This window comes from Panthera pardus, unplaced genomic scaffold, assembly GCF_024362965.1.
Source record: "Panthera pardus isolate Hobbes unplaced genomic scaffold, ASM2436296v1 HiC_scaffold_17, whole genome shotgun sequence".
In the NCBI taxonomy this organism is placed as follows: domain Eukaryota; kingdom Metazoa; phylum Chordata; class Mammalia; order Carnivora; family Felidae; genus Panthera; species Panthera pardus.
The window spans coordinates 98,605,239-98,624,901 of NW_026526732.1; the positions used below are offsets into that span (position 1 = coordinate 98,605,239).

General features: G+C 35.3%; 1 protein-coding gene across 2 annotated transcripts in view; it reads right to left on the reverse strand.

Moving 5' to 3' along the window:
- The window catches only part of HCRTR2 (hypocretin receptor 2), a 111,963-nt gene that overhangs the window by 11,853 nt on the left and 80,447 nt on the right, over positions 1-19,663 (reverse strand). For both annotated transcript variants that reach the window (XM_019457453.2, XM_019457452.2), the window contains exon 4: positions 17,572-17,687. In XM_019457453.2, the coding sequence (XP_019312998.1) occupies positions 17,572-17,687 (116 nt within the window). The remainder of the gene's footprint in view (positions 1-17,571; positions 17,688-19,663) is intronic.

A 19,663-nucleotide genomic window follows, 5' to 3' on the forward strand; every position in this document is an offset into this window, starting at 1 on the left:
AACATTTCAAATAGCTGGAATTTGTAACAATAATTATACAACTTGTACTTTTCCATTTCTTTTCAAAGTTATTTGATAATGGCAGGGAGTCCTTCCAAGTATAATATTTTCTTAATTACAAACTCATGAAGATTGATAGGGTTTAGTGAGCATAACAATAAAATTCAGCATGCATAATTTTTTAAGAGGAAAATGCGCTAACACACCATAGCCGTGTTCTCATTCTCACGAAGACTCACTCTTTGGTCACCTTAGTTCTGTTAAGATTATTCAATTGTTGTTTTTATCTCTGTGCTGCAAGCCAAGACAGACCAATGTGTCCCTGTGCTCTATCAGAATGGACGTCATATGGACTCTGTTTTTATACATCACAAGATCCAACTGTGTTAGATAATCGTTGAAAGCAGAATTTTACTGTTTTCAACACAGTTGAAAATTTTTGATTTCCACACAGAGCTTCTGTTGACCAATAACTATTCCCTCTCAAAAAGAAACACATGAAGTTAATGAAAAATTGCCCTTAAATAGAAATACATTTGATAAATTATTTCTTTTCTGGCTCTGTATGTTCTGTCATGTAGACTTGACCTTTTCAGACAGTAGTGGTCCTAAAAATCTTCTTATCTATATTATTGGTTGTGGGGGTAGGCACTGAGAATCCTTTCTCCTCTGTGAGTCTCTTTTTAAACAGTCTTTCTTTTAAATAATTGAGGAGAAAGTGCAATGGATATTGGAAAGTTCCAGAAAAACTCTAGCATGAGTAACCCTATAAATGTCTGCTAAATGATCTTGAACTGTTTTCTAAATGATCTCTTAGAGATCATTTAAACTTTAGCAATTCTATTATTGAGTGCTTCCCTGAAGGAAAGAAACAATATCCTGCAGCTGATAACTTCCTCAACCGTCAGAAACATATTTCCCATAAAGAGAAACTGCCACAGGGAAAATGGCTATGGTCTCTGCCATCAGAATTAAAAACAAACAAAACCAGTGATAATGCTCTCTTTTAGCTGATGATCTGAATAAGGATAGAATATGTTTAATCCTGAACTCATCTTGAGGACACCTACAAATGTCTCCACTGATAAGTCATATGTCTAGAGAAAGTCCACGTAAAAATATTAGAAAATGCCTATAATAACTGAGCATCACAAACTATGTATAGTCTGGAGTAATCATTAATGTGTTCCTAAAAGCAGATAATTCCAAATCCCACTTATACATGATCGAGCATTGAGAAGGGTTAAATAAAATACCCATGTCTCCATCTAACAAGTCAGAATTAGCATTTAGTCCTGTCTCACTACAGAGTCTATCTTTTTTCCCATCGTTTCCATTTATAAGCTTCAACACAATGTATTATGGAAGTCAGTAAATTTTTATGCCTAGTTACGTGGATTAAATAATCATACAAAAGGGCAATTGAGAAATCCAGCCTGGTAGGCTGTCCATGGAGGAAGGTCTTCCCCTGCCATCTTAGGAAAGGCTCAACCATCTGACTGTGGAAAGTTCGTGGACACACACACACACACACACTACATTTATTCCATTATTTTAAATAAACTTTAAAATCATCTTTGATATGAAAATATATCCTGGAAGAGATATTACCACAATTATGAATTGGAAATATCATGTAAATGATGGACCTTGAAACCTGCCCTTTCTTAAAGTATTTGTGACCAGGATTAAGTCACAAGAAAAGGCAAACGTGTGGCATACATTAAAAGAATAGAGAATATTATGAACAACCAATACATTTGCAATCTTAAATGAGATGGATAAATACCTTAAAAAAAAATAAAGATTACTGAAACTGACACTATAATTCCAAACCTTGCTACAAAAAAAAAAAAAAAAAAAAAAACAACCTTCCAGACCCAGATAGGATCATTGTTCCTGATCGATCAATTCGATAGAACAGTAAAAATAAACACTACCAATCTGATTCAGACTCTTTCTGAATTCCAAGAAACAATTATACTTTCTGACTAATTTTATAAGACCACAGTTATCCTAAAAGTAAAAAACATAACAACAAAAGAAAACAGTTGACAAATATCTCTCATGAGTAGAGATGAAAAATTCCTGAAAATATATTATCAAGTTGCATTCAGCAATATACAAAAAGGATAATAAAATTCACTCAATAAATCAGACTGATTCCAGCAATGCAGTGTTGATTAAACATTCAAAGGTTAATCAATGTAATTTTTCATATTAACAGAATAAGAGAAATAATATGACATTTCAAAAAATAAAGGAAAAGCATTTGAAAAATTCAACACATTTTCATGATACAAGTCTCAGTAAACTTGTAAACTAGTAATACAAAGAAACCTAATCAACCTGATAAAGGGCATCTTACCTAATGGAAAAAGATGAATGCTTTTTTTTTTAAATATTTATTTTTGATGGGGCTCCTGGGTGGCTCAGTTGAGCATCAGACTTCAGCTTAGTCATGATTTCACGGCTCATGGGTTCAAGACCCCCCAAGTGGGACTCTGCTGATGGCTCTGAGCCTGGAGCCTGCTTCAGATTCTGTGCCTCCCTCTTTCTCTGCCCCTCCCTCACTCATACTCTGTCTCCTTCTCAAAAACAAATTTTAAAAAACCATTAAAATTTTTGTAAGTATTTTTTGAGAGAGAGTACAAGTGGGGAGGGGTAGAAAGAGAGGGGACAGAGGATCTGAAGCAGCCTCTGTACTGACAGCAGTAATAAGTCTTTTCTCACTACTTCTACTCAACATTATACTGGAGGTCCCAACCAGTACAAGAAGACAAGAAAAATAGATAAAAGGTATATAGATTGATTTTATTGAGGACATTATTGCTTATGAAGTAAATCCTAGGGAATCTCCAAAACTCCACTAGAATTGTTACATGAAATTAGTAATATGCAGGATCCAAAATCAAAAAACAATCAGTTGTATTTCTGTGATATGATTTACTATAGAAATCTATAAATTTTATGTGTGTGTATATATATATATATATATATATATATATATATATATATATATAGTATCATTCAGATGACCAAAATATACTAGATCTTCATCTACCATTCCTGTAAGTACTTCAGTGCCATAAAGGTGAGATGGGTATCTTGTTTTATTTTTTTTTTTAATTTTTTTTAACGTTTATTTATTTTTGAGAGAGAGAGAGACAGAGCATGAACGGGGGAGGGTCAGAGAGAGGGAGACACAGAATCTGAAACAGGCTCCAGTCTCTGAGCTGTCAGCACAGAGCCCGACACGGGGCTCGAACTCACAGACCGCGAGATCGTGACCTGAGCTGAAGTCGGCCGCTTAACCGACTGAGCCACCCAGGCGCCCCAATGGGTATCTTGTTTTAAAGAAGGGAACCTAAAGTCAAAAGCTAGTTGCCAGGAGGACAACCCATTAAAGGGTTGTAACTTTCAGTCCCATTCCCTGACCTCTGGGTAAGAAAGAGGGCTGGAGTTTGAATCAGCCAAAGCCAATGACTTGGTGAATCATGACTACATAATGAAATCTCTATAAAAACCCAAAAGGACAATGGGTTTCAGAGAGCTTCTCGGCTGGTGAATGTAAGGAGATGTGGGGTAAGAGGTTTACCAGGAGGGAGCCTGGAAGCTCCTTACCCTGTGTATCTCTACATCTGCCTGTTGATTTGTATCCTTCAGCATATACTTTAATAAACTAGTAAACACAAGTGTTTCAAAAATGAGCCACTTTAGCAAATTAAAACAATCTGAGGAGGAGGTCATTGGAATCCCCAATCTGTAGTTGGTCTGTCAGTCAGAAGCACAGGTCACAGCCTGGGGCTTGTGACTGGCATCTAAAGTGGGAAGTGGGGCAGGGGTGCTTGGGTGGCTCAGTCAGTTAAGCATCCGCCTCTTGGTTTTGGCTCAGGTCATGATCTCACGGTTCGTGGGTTCAAGCCCCTCATTGGGCTCCATGCTGACAGCATGGAGCCTGCTTGGGATTCTCTCTCTCCCTCTCTCTGCTGCTGCTCACTCAGTTTCTGTCTCTCAAAATAAATAAATAAACTTAAAAAAATTAAAGTGATAAGTGGGAGAGCAGTCTTGTAGGACTGAACCCTAAAACACATGGAATCTATCTTCAAGTAGATAGTGTCAGAATTGCTGAAATTGGTGTTGTGTGTATCAGAACACCACACCCTAAACATTAGAATTAGGTCTGGGAAACCTAAAAGAACTTCTATAAACCAGTAATAATCAACTGGAAAATTCGATTACAAAATAACATGAGTTTAAATGGAAAGAACAACTAATCTTATTCTTTAACAATACATGGACAAAATATGTATACCTAAAATTATATAAGTTGTCAAGAGCTATCAAAAAAGATAAATAAATGGGGAGAGACACCATGTCAATGAATTGGAACTTAAAGTTATTAATATGTCAATTTTCCTCCAAGGGATCCATAGATTAAATGCAATCAATCCCATTCAAAAAAGCAGCAATTTTCTTGAGAAAGGTGAAACACAGATTTGCAAAATGTTTATGAAATGCTGTGCAGTTATGAAGGAACCCAGTACAGAGTCACTTAATGGCCAGGAAGGGGAGTATAACTACTCAAAGCAGAGAAGGAAAAAGGCAGAGAGGAGGGCCATGAAATTGTGGTACATAAACAAGCCACGAACAACACTGCTCAATGCTGGCAAATGATCAAGCAAGAAATCCTTAGGGAAACATTTTTTTGGAAATCATTGGTGACTTCATTGAGAGATGTTTCAGTGGAGTGATAGGATTTGAATAAGAATAAAGTGGGCTCAGAGATCAGTGGAAGTGATCAGGGCATGGAAGGTGGTGAGAAAAAGGAGTCGACAAATAAAAATGTCATGCATTTTAGCTAGCAGGAGGAGCAAAGGGTTAAGTTAACATCTGGAAGAGTCTGAGAGTTAGGATGAGAGTCCTTAAAAATGCCCACTCCAGGAGGACACTCTTCTTTACCTTTCCTCTATCCTTTAGCTCATTACCCATTTTATCATAATAGAGTACAACTGATGCTTGGTAGATGCTATCTCATATAAAGCAATAATCTCTATCTTCCTCTGTGTGTCTGGCAAAAACAATGGAATTTTTTTCTTATTTTTTACATTACCATTTGAAAATGATTTGGCTCTAAGACCCACAGACATTTTTTTCCATATAACTCCATGACTTTTTTTTTAATCCTGCTACAGCTCTTTTATTTATTTTTAAGTGTTTATTTATTTTTGAGAGAGAGAGAGAGAGAGAGAGAGAGAGAACAAGCAGAGGAGTGGCAGAGAAGGGAGGCACAGAATCTGAAGTAGGCTCCAGGCTCCACATAGCCCAATGCAGGGCCCGAACCCACAAACCATGAGATCATGACATGAGCTGAAGTTGAAAGCTTAACTGACTGAGCTACCCAGGCTCCCCAAAGCACAGCCTTCCTAGAGATTAGATGTATATGCTAATTCCTCATGATAAGAATCTGTCCCATCTCTTGACTTCATTCTCAATCTTGCAATAAATAGCTCTACTTGCAGATTCTACAGATGACCCTGCTACAGACAACAGCAGCTATAATTGTTGTCCCTGATTCTCTCACCCAACCCTCGAACTCAAGGCTCTTGTCCTTTGTCCATCCCCAGATGTGTTATCTCTCAACATGACTCCATCACCCAATTAGCTCTTTGTAGAAACTGGCTTTCCCTTCCCTTCCTGGAATCCAACAAATGGTTTTCACTGAATAGGTCCTCTCATGCTTCCATACTTCTATGGACCTTAAAATCTTAGTCACAAACAACCTTTGGATAATTCCCATTACATATTCTCATTGCATCAACATGTTGAGTTGTGTGTTTAACCTTTTTTCCTTCTCCAGAGTTTGAGCAGAAGAATTCGTAAAAGAATTCCCTCCATATTTAGTTACTTTTTAAAAAAATCACTTTTTGTTATTTTTATTTTTTAATGTTTATTTATTTTTGAGAGAGAGAGAGAGAGAGAGAGTGAGCGGGGGGGGGGAGGGGGGGCAGAGAGAGGGGGGAGACACAGAATCTGAAGCATGCTCCAGGCTCTGAGCTGTCAGCACAGAGCCTGCCTGACACGGGGCTCGAATTCACAAACTCTTGTTTTTTTGTTGTTTTTTTTTTAACATATTTTTTGAGACATAATTTATATGCCATAAATTCCCTTTTAAGGGGTACAGTTAAGTAGGTTTTAGTGTATTCACAAAGTTGTGCAATTATCACCCCATCACTGTCTACTTCCAGAGTATTTTCATCACCGTGAAATAAAACTCCAAACCCTTTAGCAGTCACTTCCTATCTCCCCATCCTACTACCCGCTGCAAACACAAACCATTCTGGCTTTATAAAATTTCCTATTCTCTACATTTCATATAAACAGAATCATACAATATGTAGTTTTTTGTGTCAGGCTATTTTCACTTAATAATTTCAAGATTCACCCATATTGTAGTATTTCAATATTTCATTATTTTTTATAGCTAAATAATATTCTATTGTACACCTATACCACAATTAGTTTATTCATTCATCCATTGATGGACATTGATTTGTTTCCACTTTTGGACTGCTATTGATGCTGTTGCTATGCACAACAATGTATAAGTTTTTATGTGGACATGTTTTCAATTCTCTTGGGTATATAGTTAGGGATTAAATTGCTACCACATGGTAATCCTTTAAGATTTTGAGGAATGGCCAAACCATTTTCCAAAGTAGCTGCATCAGTTTCCATTGTTACCAGCCGTATAATGAGAGTACTAATTTCTCTGCATTCTCACCAATAACTGTTATCTTAAAAAAATTATTTTAGCCACCATATTGAGTGTGAAGAGATATCTTACTGTGGCTTTGATTTGCATTTTCCTAATAACTAACATTGTTGAGCATCTTTTGATGTGCTTATTGGCCATTTCTTTATTTTCTTTGAAGAAAATGTTATTAAAATCATTGCCCACTTTTAATGTGTTCTTTCTTTTTATTGTTGAATAAGAGTTCTTTATGTATTTTTGATATGTCTTTTATCATATATTTGATTTGCAAACATTTTCTCCGATTCTGTGGGTCACCTCTTCACTTTCCTCATGGTATACTCTGAAGTGCGAATGTTTTTATTCCAATAGCATCCAGTTTATCTATTTTTTAAATTTTTTAAATTTTTTAAATTTTAAATTTAAAAAAAAATTAAATTTTTAAAAATTTTTAAAATTTTAAAATTGCTTGTGGTTAGGCGTAATTTAAATCATTAGTCTAAAACAAGGTCATAATGATTCCTGACCTCAGTCTTACAATGAATGTGTTCTCCTCTAAGGTTTTGAGATGGCCCCTGACTTACAATGGTTTGGCCTATGATTTTTTTAACTTTATAATGGTACAAAAGTAATACACATTCAGTAGAAATTGTTCTTTGAAATTTGAAATTTGATATTTCCCTGGGCTATTAATATGTGGTAAAATATTCTCTCATGATTCCGGGCAGTGGCAGTGGGCACCCAGTCAACCATACAGTCATGAAGGTAAACAATTGATACATTTAAACCTATTCTGTGTTTTACTTTCAGTACAGTATTTAATAAATGCATGAAATATTCAACACTTCATTTTTTTCAATTTATTTATTTATTTTGAGAGAGAGAGTGTCTGCATGAGCCAGCAGGCTAAGGGCAGAGAGAGAGAGAGAGAGAGAGAGGGAGAGAGGGAGAATCCCAAGCAGGTCCTACTCCGTTAGCTCAGAGCCCGTAAGTCTCCATCCCACCACCTGTGAGATGATGATCTGAGCTGAGATCAAGAGTCGGGTGATTAACCAACTGAACCACCCCGGCGCCCGCCAACACTTTACTATAGAATAGGTTTTATGTTAGATTATTTTGCCCAAATGTAGGTTAATATATGTGTTCTTCACACATTTAAATTAGGGTAGGCTAAGTGATGACATTTTACACAGGTCAGGTGTATTAAATGAATTTTTGACCTAGGTTATTTTCAACTTATGATGGCTTTATTGGGATGTAACCCCACTGTACATTGAGGAAGATCTGTATTAACTCTCATATTTAAGTCTACAATCTACTCTGAGTTAAATTTTATATATGGTGAAAGGTGATGTTAATTTCATTATTTTGAGTATATAAAGTCATCCCAGCAGGATTTGCTGACAAGACTATGATTTTCCCCATTGAATTGTGAGACACTTTTGTTAAAAATCAATTAACCATAAACATAAGGGTTTTTTCAATCAAAATTGCACCAGCATTCTTCTCGAAGCTGGAACAAGCTATCCTAAAATTCATATGGAACCACAAAAGGCCCCGAATAGTCAAAGTAATTTTGAAGAAGACCAAAGAGGGAGGCATCACAATTCCAGAATTTAGCCTCTACTACAAAGCTGTCATCATCAAGACAACATGGTATTGGCACAAAAACAGACACATAGACCAATGGAATAGAATACAAATACAGAATTGGACCCACAAAAGTATGGCCAACTCATCTTTGACAAAGCAGGAAAGAATATCCAATGGAAAGAAGGCAGTGTCTGTAACAATGGTGCTGGGAGAACTGGAGAGCAACATGCAGAAGCATGAAACTAGACCACTTTCTTACATCATTCACAAAAATAAACTCAAAATGGATAAAGGACCTGAATGTGAGACAGGAAACCATCAAAACCCTAGAGGAGAAAGCAGGAAAAAACCTCTCTGATGTCAGCTGCAGCAATTTCTTACTTGGCACATCTCCAAAGGCAAGGGAATTAAAAGCAAAAATGAAGTACTGGGACCTCATCAAGATAAAATCTTCTGCATTGAAAAGGAAACCATCAACAAAACTAAAAGGCAACTGACAGAATTGGAAAAGATATTTGCAAATGACATATCGGACCAAAGGCTAGTGTCCAAAACCTATAAAGAATTCACCAAACTCCACACCCAAAAAACAGATAATCCAGTGAAGAAATGGGCAAAAGACATGAATAGACACTTCTCTAAAGAAGACATCCAGATGGCCAACAGGCACATGAAAAGATGCTCAATGTCACTCCTCATCAGGGAAATACAAATCAAAACCACACTGAGATCTCACCTCATGCCAGTCAGACTGGCTAAAATGAACAAATCAGGAGACTATAGATGCTGAAGAGGATGTGGAGAAACGGGAACCCTCTTGCACTGTTGGTGTGAATGCAAACTGGTGCAGTTGCTCTGGAAAACAATGTGGAGGTTCCTCAAAAAATTAAAAATAGACCTACCCGATGACCCAGCAATAGCACTGCTAGGAATTTACCCCAGGGATACAGGAGTACTGATGCATAGGGGCACTTGTACCCCAGTGTTTATAGCAGCACTTTCAACAATAGCCGAATTATGGAAAGAGCCTAAATGACCATCAACTGATGAATAGGTAAAGAAGTTGTGGTTTATATATACAGTGGAATACTACTTGGCAATGAGAAAAAATGAAACATGGCCTTTTGTAGCAACGTGGATGGAACTGGAGAGTGTGATGCTAAGTGAAATAAGTCATACAGAGAAAGACAGATACCATATGTTTTCACTCTTATGTGGAAACTGAGAAACTTAACACAACACCATGGGGGAGGGGAAGGGAAAAAAAAAAGTTAGAGAGGGAGAGAGCCAAACCATAAGAGACTCTTAAAAACTGAGAGTAAACTGAGGGTTGATGGAGGGTGGGAGGGAGGGGAGGGTGGGTGATGGGCATTGAAGAGGGCCCCTGTTGGGATGAGCACTGGGTGTTGTATGAAAACCAATTTGACAATAAATTTCGTATTAAAACAAAACAAAATACACAAGGTTTTTTGCAGACTTTGAATTCTATTTCACTGACCTATATGACTATCTGTATGCAAATACTACACTATCTTGATTACTTAAGTTTTATAAGATTGCACATTGAAAAGTGACTTTTCCAATTTCGTCTTTTTGAAGATTATTTTGGCCATTCCTGGTCTCTTTCATTTCCACATTGATTTTAGTACAGTTTGCCAATTTGTGCAAAAACAAAAAAACTAACAAAAATCCACAAGGCAGCTGGGTTTATGATAGGGATTGGGATGAATCCGTGGGTTGGTTTGAAGAATTTTTCTATCTTACCAATATTAAGTATTCCATTCCATGAATATGGAATGTCATTTCATTTATGTAGTTTATGTAGTCCTTCTTTAATTTTTAAATGATCCTGAATGTTTTTATATGTTATTCATTTATTCTATTAAATTTATAACTGTTTTACTTTTTTGGTGCTATTTTATGTGGAATTATTTTATTAATTCCAGTTTTAGGTTGTTCTTTACTAGTTTATAGACGTGAAACTAATTTTTATTTACTGATCTATTACTTTCAAAACTTACTGAACTTGTTTATTAATTTTTTGCATGTGGATTCTTTAGGATTTTCTATGTACAAGTTCATGTACTCTATGAAGAAAGAGAGCTTACTTCTTACTTTTCAATCTTGATGACTTTTATTATTATTAATATTATTTCTTGACTAACTGACCTGGGTAGAATATAGTTCTATTCAATATTGAATAGATTAAATAGAACTGCTAAAATCAGATATCCTTGTCATGTTCCTGATCTTAGCAGGGGAGTATTCAGTCTTTCACTGTAAGATATAATGTTAGCTGTAGGATTTTATAGATACCTTTTATCAAATTGAAGTCTATTTTTTTTTTCCTAGTTGATTGAGTGCTTTTATCTTGAAAGGGTATTTTTTTGTCAAATGCTTTGTTGCATTTGCTTACATGATCATGTGGATTTTGTCTTCTATTAATGTAGTATTACACTGATTGATTTTCAAATCCTGCTTCATCATCCTGTATTACCTTTTTTACATATCAGGTATGGTTTGCTAGTATTTTGTTGAGTATACTACTCTGTATTCTTAAGTATATTAGTCTGTAGGTTTCTTGTGATATCTTTGCCTACTTTTAATAGCAGTGTAATTCTGGCCTTATGGAATGATGTGGGATGTGTTCTCTCCTCTACTTTTTGGAAGAGTTTGTGGAAGTTTGGTATTAATTGTCCTTTAAATATTTGGTAGAATTCAACAGTGAAGCCAGTGGGCTTTTTCTGTGGGAAATTTCTTATTACTAATTTAATCTCTTGATTTATAATAGGTCTATTCAGATTTTCTAATTCCCCTTTAGATGATTTTAGTAGTTTGTGTCTTTTTATGAATTTGTCCACTTTATGCTATCTATCTTTTTACTATCTTTTCTAGCATGCAATTATTCATAGCATTCCCTTACCCTTTCTATTTCTGTAACATTTGTGGTGATGTTCCTCTTTTACTTGTGATTTTAGTGATCTGAATATTTTCTTGTTTTTTCTTGTCAGTATCTTTCAAAGAACGAATTTTCAGTTTAATTGACTTTTATCTATTATTTTCCATATTCTATTTCCTTACACTCTAAGCTTTATTATTTCCTTCCTACTATTTGCTTTGGTCTTTAATGTTTTCTTCTATTTCTAACTTCTAAAAGTGGAATGTTGGTTTATTGATATGAGATCTTTCTTCTTTTGAACATAGGTGATATAACTATCAATTTCTCTCCAAACAGTTCTTTTGCTGAATTTCGTAAGTTTTGATGTATTGTTTTCATTTTTATTTATTTCAAAGTATTTTAAGCTCTTTTGTAATTTCTTCTTTTGCCATTTGATTATTTATTTATTTATTTATTTTTAATGGTCAGAACACTTTTTTTTTTTAACATTTATTCATTTTTGAGAGACAAAGAGAGACAGAGCATAAGCAGGGGAGGGGTAGAGAGAAAGGGAGACACAGAATCCAAAGCAGGCTTCAGGCTCTGAGCTGTCAGCACAGAGACTGACACAGGGCTCGAACTCATGAACCATTAGATCATGACCTGAGCTGAAATCAGAAGCCTGACTCAGCCACCCAGGCGCCCCTACCTTTTGGTTATTTAAAAGTGAAAGGTTTAAATTCCATATACTTGTGAATGAATTTCCCATTTTCTGTCTTTGATTAATGTCCAATATAATTCAATTATAGTAGAAGAATGCACTTTTTATGATTTCCATTATTTTAAGTGTTCTGAGACTTGCTTTATGGCTTATCATTGGATCTAGTCTGGAGAAGAGTCCATGTGCACTTTTGATGAATGCACATTCTGCTTTTTTTGAAGGAATGTTCTGTAGACACTTGTTAGGTCTAGTTGGTTGATAGTTTTGTGCCAGTCTTCTATTTCCTTGTTAATATTCTTCCTAGATTTTCTACCCATTACTGAAAGAGGAGTACTAAAGTTTTCAACTATTACTGTTGAATTGTGGATTTCTCCTTTCAATTCTGTTTTTGCTTCATGCATTGTGGATTTCATTTGCTAAGTTTATAATTCTTTTAGAAAAATTTTTAAATTTTACTTATTTTTGAGAGAGAGAGAGAGAGAGAGAGAGAGAGAGAGAGAGAGGGAAAATGTGTGTGAGTGGGGGAGAGACAGAGGGAGGGGAGAGAGAATTCCAAGCAGAGCCTGAGGCAGGGCTTGAATTCATGGACCATGAGGTGATGACCTGAGCCAAAATCAAGAGTCAAATGCAGAACCAAATGAGCCACCCAGGCACCCCAAGTTTATAATTTTCATAACTTCCTGATAGATCGACTTATTATTTTGAAATATCCTTATTTATCTATAGTTAATTTTTTTAACTTTAGAGACAGAGAGCAAGAGCAGGAGAGAGGGACAGAGCAGGGGGACACACACACACACACAAAGAGAGAGGGAGGGAGGGAAGGAGGGGGGGAGAGAGAGAGAGAGAGAGAGAGAGAGAGAGAGAGAGAGAGAGAGAATCTTAGCATGGAGAGAATCTCCAGAGTGTGGAGCTCAATGTGGGGCTCACTCTCATGACCCTTGGATCACAACCTGAGCCAAGATCAAGAGCCAGACACTCAGCTGACTGAGCCACCCAGCCCCCCCCCCCCCACAGTCACAATTTTTTTGTAAGATTTTTATTTTTAAGTTATCTCTACACCCAGTTTGAGGCACAAACTCACAAACTCGAGGTCAAGAATCACATGCTTTACTGACAGCCAGCCAGGCATCCCTATAGTCACAGTTTTTGTTAAAGTTTCTTTTAATATTACTACAGCTACTTCAGCTTTATTTTGGTTACTGTTTGCATAGTATGTTTTTTCCTACTATTTTATATTTAACTATTTGTGTCTTTGAATATGAGATGTGTCTTTTGTAGATAGCATGCAGTTGTATCGTTTTATGTTTGTTTTTTCTATTCTGTCAATCTCTGGCATGTTTTATTCATTTACATTAATTTAGTTATTGAAAAGGAATAATTTGTATCTGTCAGTTTGCTATTTGTTTCTGTATATATCAAGTCTATTTTGTTCCTCTATTCCTCCATTGCTGCTTTATGTTAAATAGATATTTTCTAGTATACCATTTTAATGCTCTTGCTTCCTTTTTTTCTTTCACAATAGTCTTCTGAGTTATTTTCTTAGTTGTTGCCCTGAGAGTTACAATTAGCAACCTAAACAATATTTGGATTAATGGAAATTTGATTTCAATCGTGTATAAAAACTTTGATCCAATCTAGCTTCATTCCCTTCTCTTTCCTTTGAATTATACTTTACATTATAAGCTGAATCTATACAGTTTTATAATTATTGCTTTATGCTATTGTGTCTTAAGTCAAGTAGGAGAATAAAAGTATTACAAACAGAAATATTTATACTTTCTTTTGTATTTACCTATGTGGTTACTTTCATTAGTGCTCTTTATTTCTCTGTGTGGACTTGAGGTATCACCTTTTGATTCTGCCTCCTCAATTACAATTTGCTGTCTATTTTCTCACATGGGACTGAGTTGTCATCCCCTAAAATTAATTATTTTAAGTTTTCTTAGACGAATGTTGAATAACAAAGAATAGTAAAAAGACTGATAAAAATTGGGACAGGAAAATTTTTTCAAAGTTATAGTCCTTGGTAAATTGAAATTCAGTTCAGACTCAAAGATACGGTATGATTCATTCCAAGTTCATCCCACAGTACCAGTAATATAGTGGGTGCTTAATAAATATTTTTGGAATGAGTTAACATGAGTTCACATGATGATTATAATTTAAGTGTTGAATTATCGCAGCCTAGAACTAGTAAGAACACTGATAGAGTCATATAAGCTAAGATTAAACAGGTCTTAGAAAGAAGAGGCTTAGAGAAGCCTCTGTAGAATCTCCAGACTGAATGAATTTCCTGAGTCACATTATCAAGAAAGAATTTAAGTCATTGATTATTGCAAAGCATTAGTTAATTCATTTAATGAAGATTGAAGTTCTTGAGAAAGTCAGACAAGGTCGCATGCTTTACTCATTAATAATCTTACACTTAGAAATTCCAAAGTATGTAACAGATTCCATGCATCTGTAATGTTAAGCAAATAAGATAGGCCCTCCATTTGATGGCTCACTTGATGTAGCCTATGGCACACATAATGCCTTGGAACTCAGTTTATAGACATTAACAGTTGGAAACTCAGAGTTGCTCGAGCAGAATTCTACATAATCACCCATTTGGGGTTAATTTACTTTATTGTGGCTCCTAAAGTGAGCTCAGCTGAACTTGTCATTTTCCATTCCAATCTGTTTTGTAAATGTTTTTAGTTTCACAGCCCAAGCATTTTACTGCAAATCTCCTAGATCATGTGGTTTGTGCTAACCAGAACAATTCATCAAAAGAATGTAGGTTATTTCTAAACCTGCAATACAATTTTGAACTTACTTTAGAGTTTGAGAAATGAAGAACTATAAGCTTTAATAATGGAGAAAAAAACTGGTTGGAGTTTGGTAGTTATCTATTCAACATTTTTTGGATTACTTTCTTTGTGCAAGATACCATACCATTAAGTGTTTGGGATTCAATGATGAACAATACTGATTTAGGTACCCCACGGAGTTTTAAAGTCATGTCAATCTGGAAATAAATGAATAAGCCAATATAAGCATCTATTATATGTAATGCACATTACTAGAAAAAATATGGAAGTAGGGGATTGTCTTAACACTGAATATTTCTAGTCAAGAATCTCAATGGAAATCTAAAATATCTTTACTCCTACATACTCATTAAAAGCTTTTTCTCTTTCAAGAAAAATTTCAAATTCCAATTTTTCCATGAATTGTTCTCTGAACAACTGGGCAATGAATTCCCCAATGTTCTCTTCTTTCTAAGTATTCCCAGAACTTCCTCTTATTTTTCTACTCACTTTTTTCTTACAAAGTATTTATTCAGCAACAGATACGTTCTATGTATATTACCAATTGGTGGGATATAAGATAAAGACTAGAGTGTACTATCTTCATCTGTAGAGTAGAGCAGATAGACAAATAAAAAATGTCATTCTAATGTTATTTAAAAGCACTGTGAAAGAGATCTATTTAAGAAAGTCATCATATACATGGATTCAACACATGCCTGTTATTTTAGATATATAAGCAGATTCCGTTGAAAGGACGATTAACAGTATATACCATTAAGGTGTTTTAACTGATGAGCACTTTCTGTGCTCTAGGCACTTGAATTAACTCATCAAATAAGTGTAACAACTCTGAGAGGTAGATGCTATGCAACCCCACTCTAAAGATAATGAAAGAGAGGCAGAGAAATTTTAAAAAATTGACAAAATTCATGCATGTATTAAGTTGCAGACTCAGGATTTAAACTCATGTAGTCCTGACCCTGAGTCTGTGGTTTTGAATTCTCTGTACTGTATCATTCCAATTATTCACTCAGCTTGTAAGAAGATTCCTACTGCCTTTTCACTTGCAGTGTCTTTCTGTGAGAGTAGGATACTTCCCTTCTCCATGGTCCAGCTTAATCACAAGACTTGTTTTGGCAAATGAAGTATGAGGAGACTTAACACATGCCAGTTCAAAGCAAATATTTAAGACACAGTACATATTTCTTCCAGATTCCTTGCCCTTTCCCTCAGTTCCAGAATGGCATGTCCCAGGAAGTGCTGTTCCTTTAGACTGAGTTCTGAAATGAGACGACAAGGAGAACACAGCCACAGCCCATCCTCACTATTGCCATGGAACGTCAGTGAGACAAACTTGCTGCAAAGCCACATATTTTAAGGTTGTTTTTTAACAGCAGAATAATGTAGCAAATACTGACTAGCATAATAACAGTTACCAAGAAGTGGGCACGATAGTAACAAGCACCCTAAAATGTGTGATATCAAGGCCAAGTGGAGAGTGTTGAGGAAACCATCACTGGGACCTATAAAACAACACTCATGTTATACAGGGGTACACAGTTGTTACTTTAGTTGAAAAATTAGAGGTCAGAATGATCGTAAATATTGGTAACAGCTACATTTTTTAAGATTATAAAAGAAATTGTTTCTTTGCACAGAGGAAAAGAAAAAAAAAGTTGGAATTATAAGACACAGGGTGGAAAATGCAACCATGACTCATATTCAACCAGTAAAAGATATCTTGAAAAATTGCTTTGACTAACAAAATTTGAAGGATACTCAAATTAAGACTCACCCTCAAAGACCAAAGAAAAGCTTAGTGGAATCCTTTTAATGAATTAGTGTGGTCCAGTAAATTCTTCCCAGTGGATAAAATACATAAGAGCAAACAGACTAACAGTATGGCTTTCCACAAGCCTGATGAGCTCTCAGTGCTGGCAATAAGTTTAGAGAAAGAGAGAGATACATTTCCAAGAGGTGTGGCATTTTAAGGTAAAATGTATAAGAGGATAAGCTATACCCATTGTCTAAACTTTTATAAACCATTACATGTATCTGTTGCTGATTTACTTTGAATCATCAAGGTTCCACTTAAGCGTTTCCTGCTCTGAATTAGATACCATACCCATCCACCAAGCCTTCCTCTGATCATCTGGCTTATCTTTATGAAGATGATTTTCACTCTGCATCTGACTCTTTCCCTCCTCTAGTCTATGAATTCATCGGTGATGTGGACAGGGGCTTTTAGCTTTTTATCAGATATGTGTGCAAAAGAAATATGATACAATAAATGATGAATAAGCGACAGAGAATGAATACACTCACTGAGAGAGCAAAATTACCTAACAAGTTACAATAATCCCCAATCAGTATTATAAACAGTTTCTAAAATTCTAAATTCTGCCTGACTCTCTACTGTGCTAAAATAATATTAATAAGATCTTTGAAGTTGGAGATTTAACCCATATAATAAAAATGTACTACATAAATCTCATAAAGACGACAACATTCTTTACATACAGTCTCAGGAAACTTTAAAGAATTTTTCGTTATTTATTTGACAAAGTAAAACTTATATGAATCCTAGACAAAAATCAAATCAATTCATCACAGTGCTTTAAAATTTAAAGTCATTAAGGCAGTTCATAAAGCACATTCCCTAAATATCACCCTAAAAAATTGCCTAGGCATATTTCCATGGTTAGGGCCTCAACATTTTAGAATACAGTCTTTCAGTAGGCATATTATGTTGGTTCAGTGTACTCTTCACTTTTACTTTTGAGCACATCCTAAGCAAAGCATAAAGAAATCATTTGAAATCACGTACCTGTCGACACCAGAGTTTACGAAATATTTGCAGATAGGCCAACACCATAAGGCACAGTGGTGCCATATATGTGACCAGGAAGAAACAGATGTGATACATCTTGGGGTAAATTTCACCTGAAATGAAAGCCAAAATAATGAAATCTGGTTTTATAATTCACATATTTTTTTTAAAGGTATGTCTGTCAATGTTTTGCCTTCCAAGTACACATTTAACTTCTATATGACTTCACTGGCATGTCTCACACACACACACACACACACACACACAATGTGAAGTCTTAATTTCATTTAATGTACTCAGAAAGGAATAACAACTAACCATTTCTTACTGTGTGTTAACATTGGCTATCCAAAGTCAAGCATTCATTTATCAAAAATAAGTTATCTAGGCTAATTAATGAAAATCAACTGGGAATGCGCTAAATTCGCAATAGGAAACAAGTGATTCTTTCTCTTTATAAGTTTCTGCAGAAATGGGAAGCTATTCCAGTTGTACCCCCATGTACGAATGTGGAAAGTTTTTGGAAAAATAAACACAGCAAACATTTCATGATTCTTTTTGTTGATTATCAGAACAATATAAAATTTCTCTGTCAGTATTTTGTTTGTATGTATATATATGTATGCAACGCACTTTTAATAAAAATGATATTCTTAAGGTTTTTTTACTTAATCTTTAAACAATTTTTTTAATATTTATCTCATTGATTTAGTCATGAGCACCTCTAGGATTGTAGGGATTTCTTGCCATTAAGTCTAGGTACACAGGTGATACATATCACAGATTGGGCCTTTATTAAAGAGTCAATTATTCAATTAATAAATAACATTGTGCTTTAATATATATTTTTAGCTTTTCTAAATATATTTATTACTGAATTTTAATTGTTTTATTTATTTTTTAAAGATTTGATTTTTAATCTCTACACCCAACATGGGGCTCGAATTCACAACCCCGAGATCAGGAGTCACATGCTGCACCAACGGAGCCAGCCAGGAGTCCCTACTGACTTTTTAAATGCTTTGAAGGATATTTTTCCCATACTTGTATTTGAATATATCACAGTGATCCAGTTACTTTTACTTAAATGGAAAACAGGAAATAGAATGCATCCTACATGGATTCCACGGATACTAAATGCAGTAATTAGATATAATTCTAATTGAATGCTAACAAAATACAAATTTAATTTTTTTTTTCATTTCTAAAAATTAAGCAGCTTTATTTGGATTTGATATTGGCAATGAGGTTAGTTCCATACTATTATTGAGGGATAATGCTATCACCTCTATGCATTTTTTTTTTCCCCATAGCTTCAGAAAGGGCACGTAGAAGCATGAAGAGTCAGTTCTGTGATCAAATGTGGTAAGGACAATTTACAGTCAGGATTAACCAACAGTAACTATGAAGAGGAACACAATAATTGATAATATTCATTGAACAATCATTCATTTAATTGTTACTGAATATGTTTTAAATATATCTATGAGTTGACTATTCTCCACAATCTTGAGTCCATCACCTTGTCTTCTAGAGTTGGCTGAGTTTAACAGTCTCCTTATTTTTCTTTCTAAACTCCATCTTCTCAGGTAGATGTTTTTCTTCACTGTAATCTTCACAGGGGACAGCGGGGTGCCTGTGCTTCTGGTAGAAAGCAATCAAGAGACTGATTTGGGGTGTCATTTTTAGCTCTTCTGTGGCCCAACTGGCTCACACCTACTCATGTGTTTCTAACTTCCTTTTAAGTTTATCCCATAAAACAGGCCAGTTACATAAAAAGTGATAGAATCTGAGCAGTGACTGGAGGAATAACAGCCATTCCCTTTGAAGTGCCACAACCAGCGCAGTATTTGGTAAGCCCATTTCAGAGGAGTGGAGGATGACCTGGACACTTCCCAGGCACCTGAGTGCCTTTGAACTTTTATTTGTTTTGAAGGTGTCACATGGGCTCCCATCTTTGAAGCTGACAGATGTTTGAGGTCTACCTCCGGCTAACCTGAGTGAAGGAGAGTAGATTTGAGAGGTAATATTTTCCTTTTTTAATTGCAACTATGGATACCATCACTGTGATAACAGTTTGGGTTTTAAG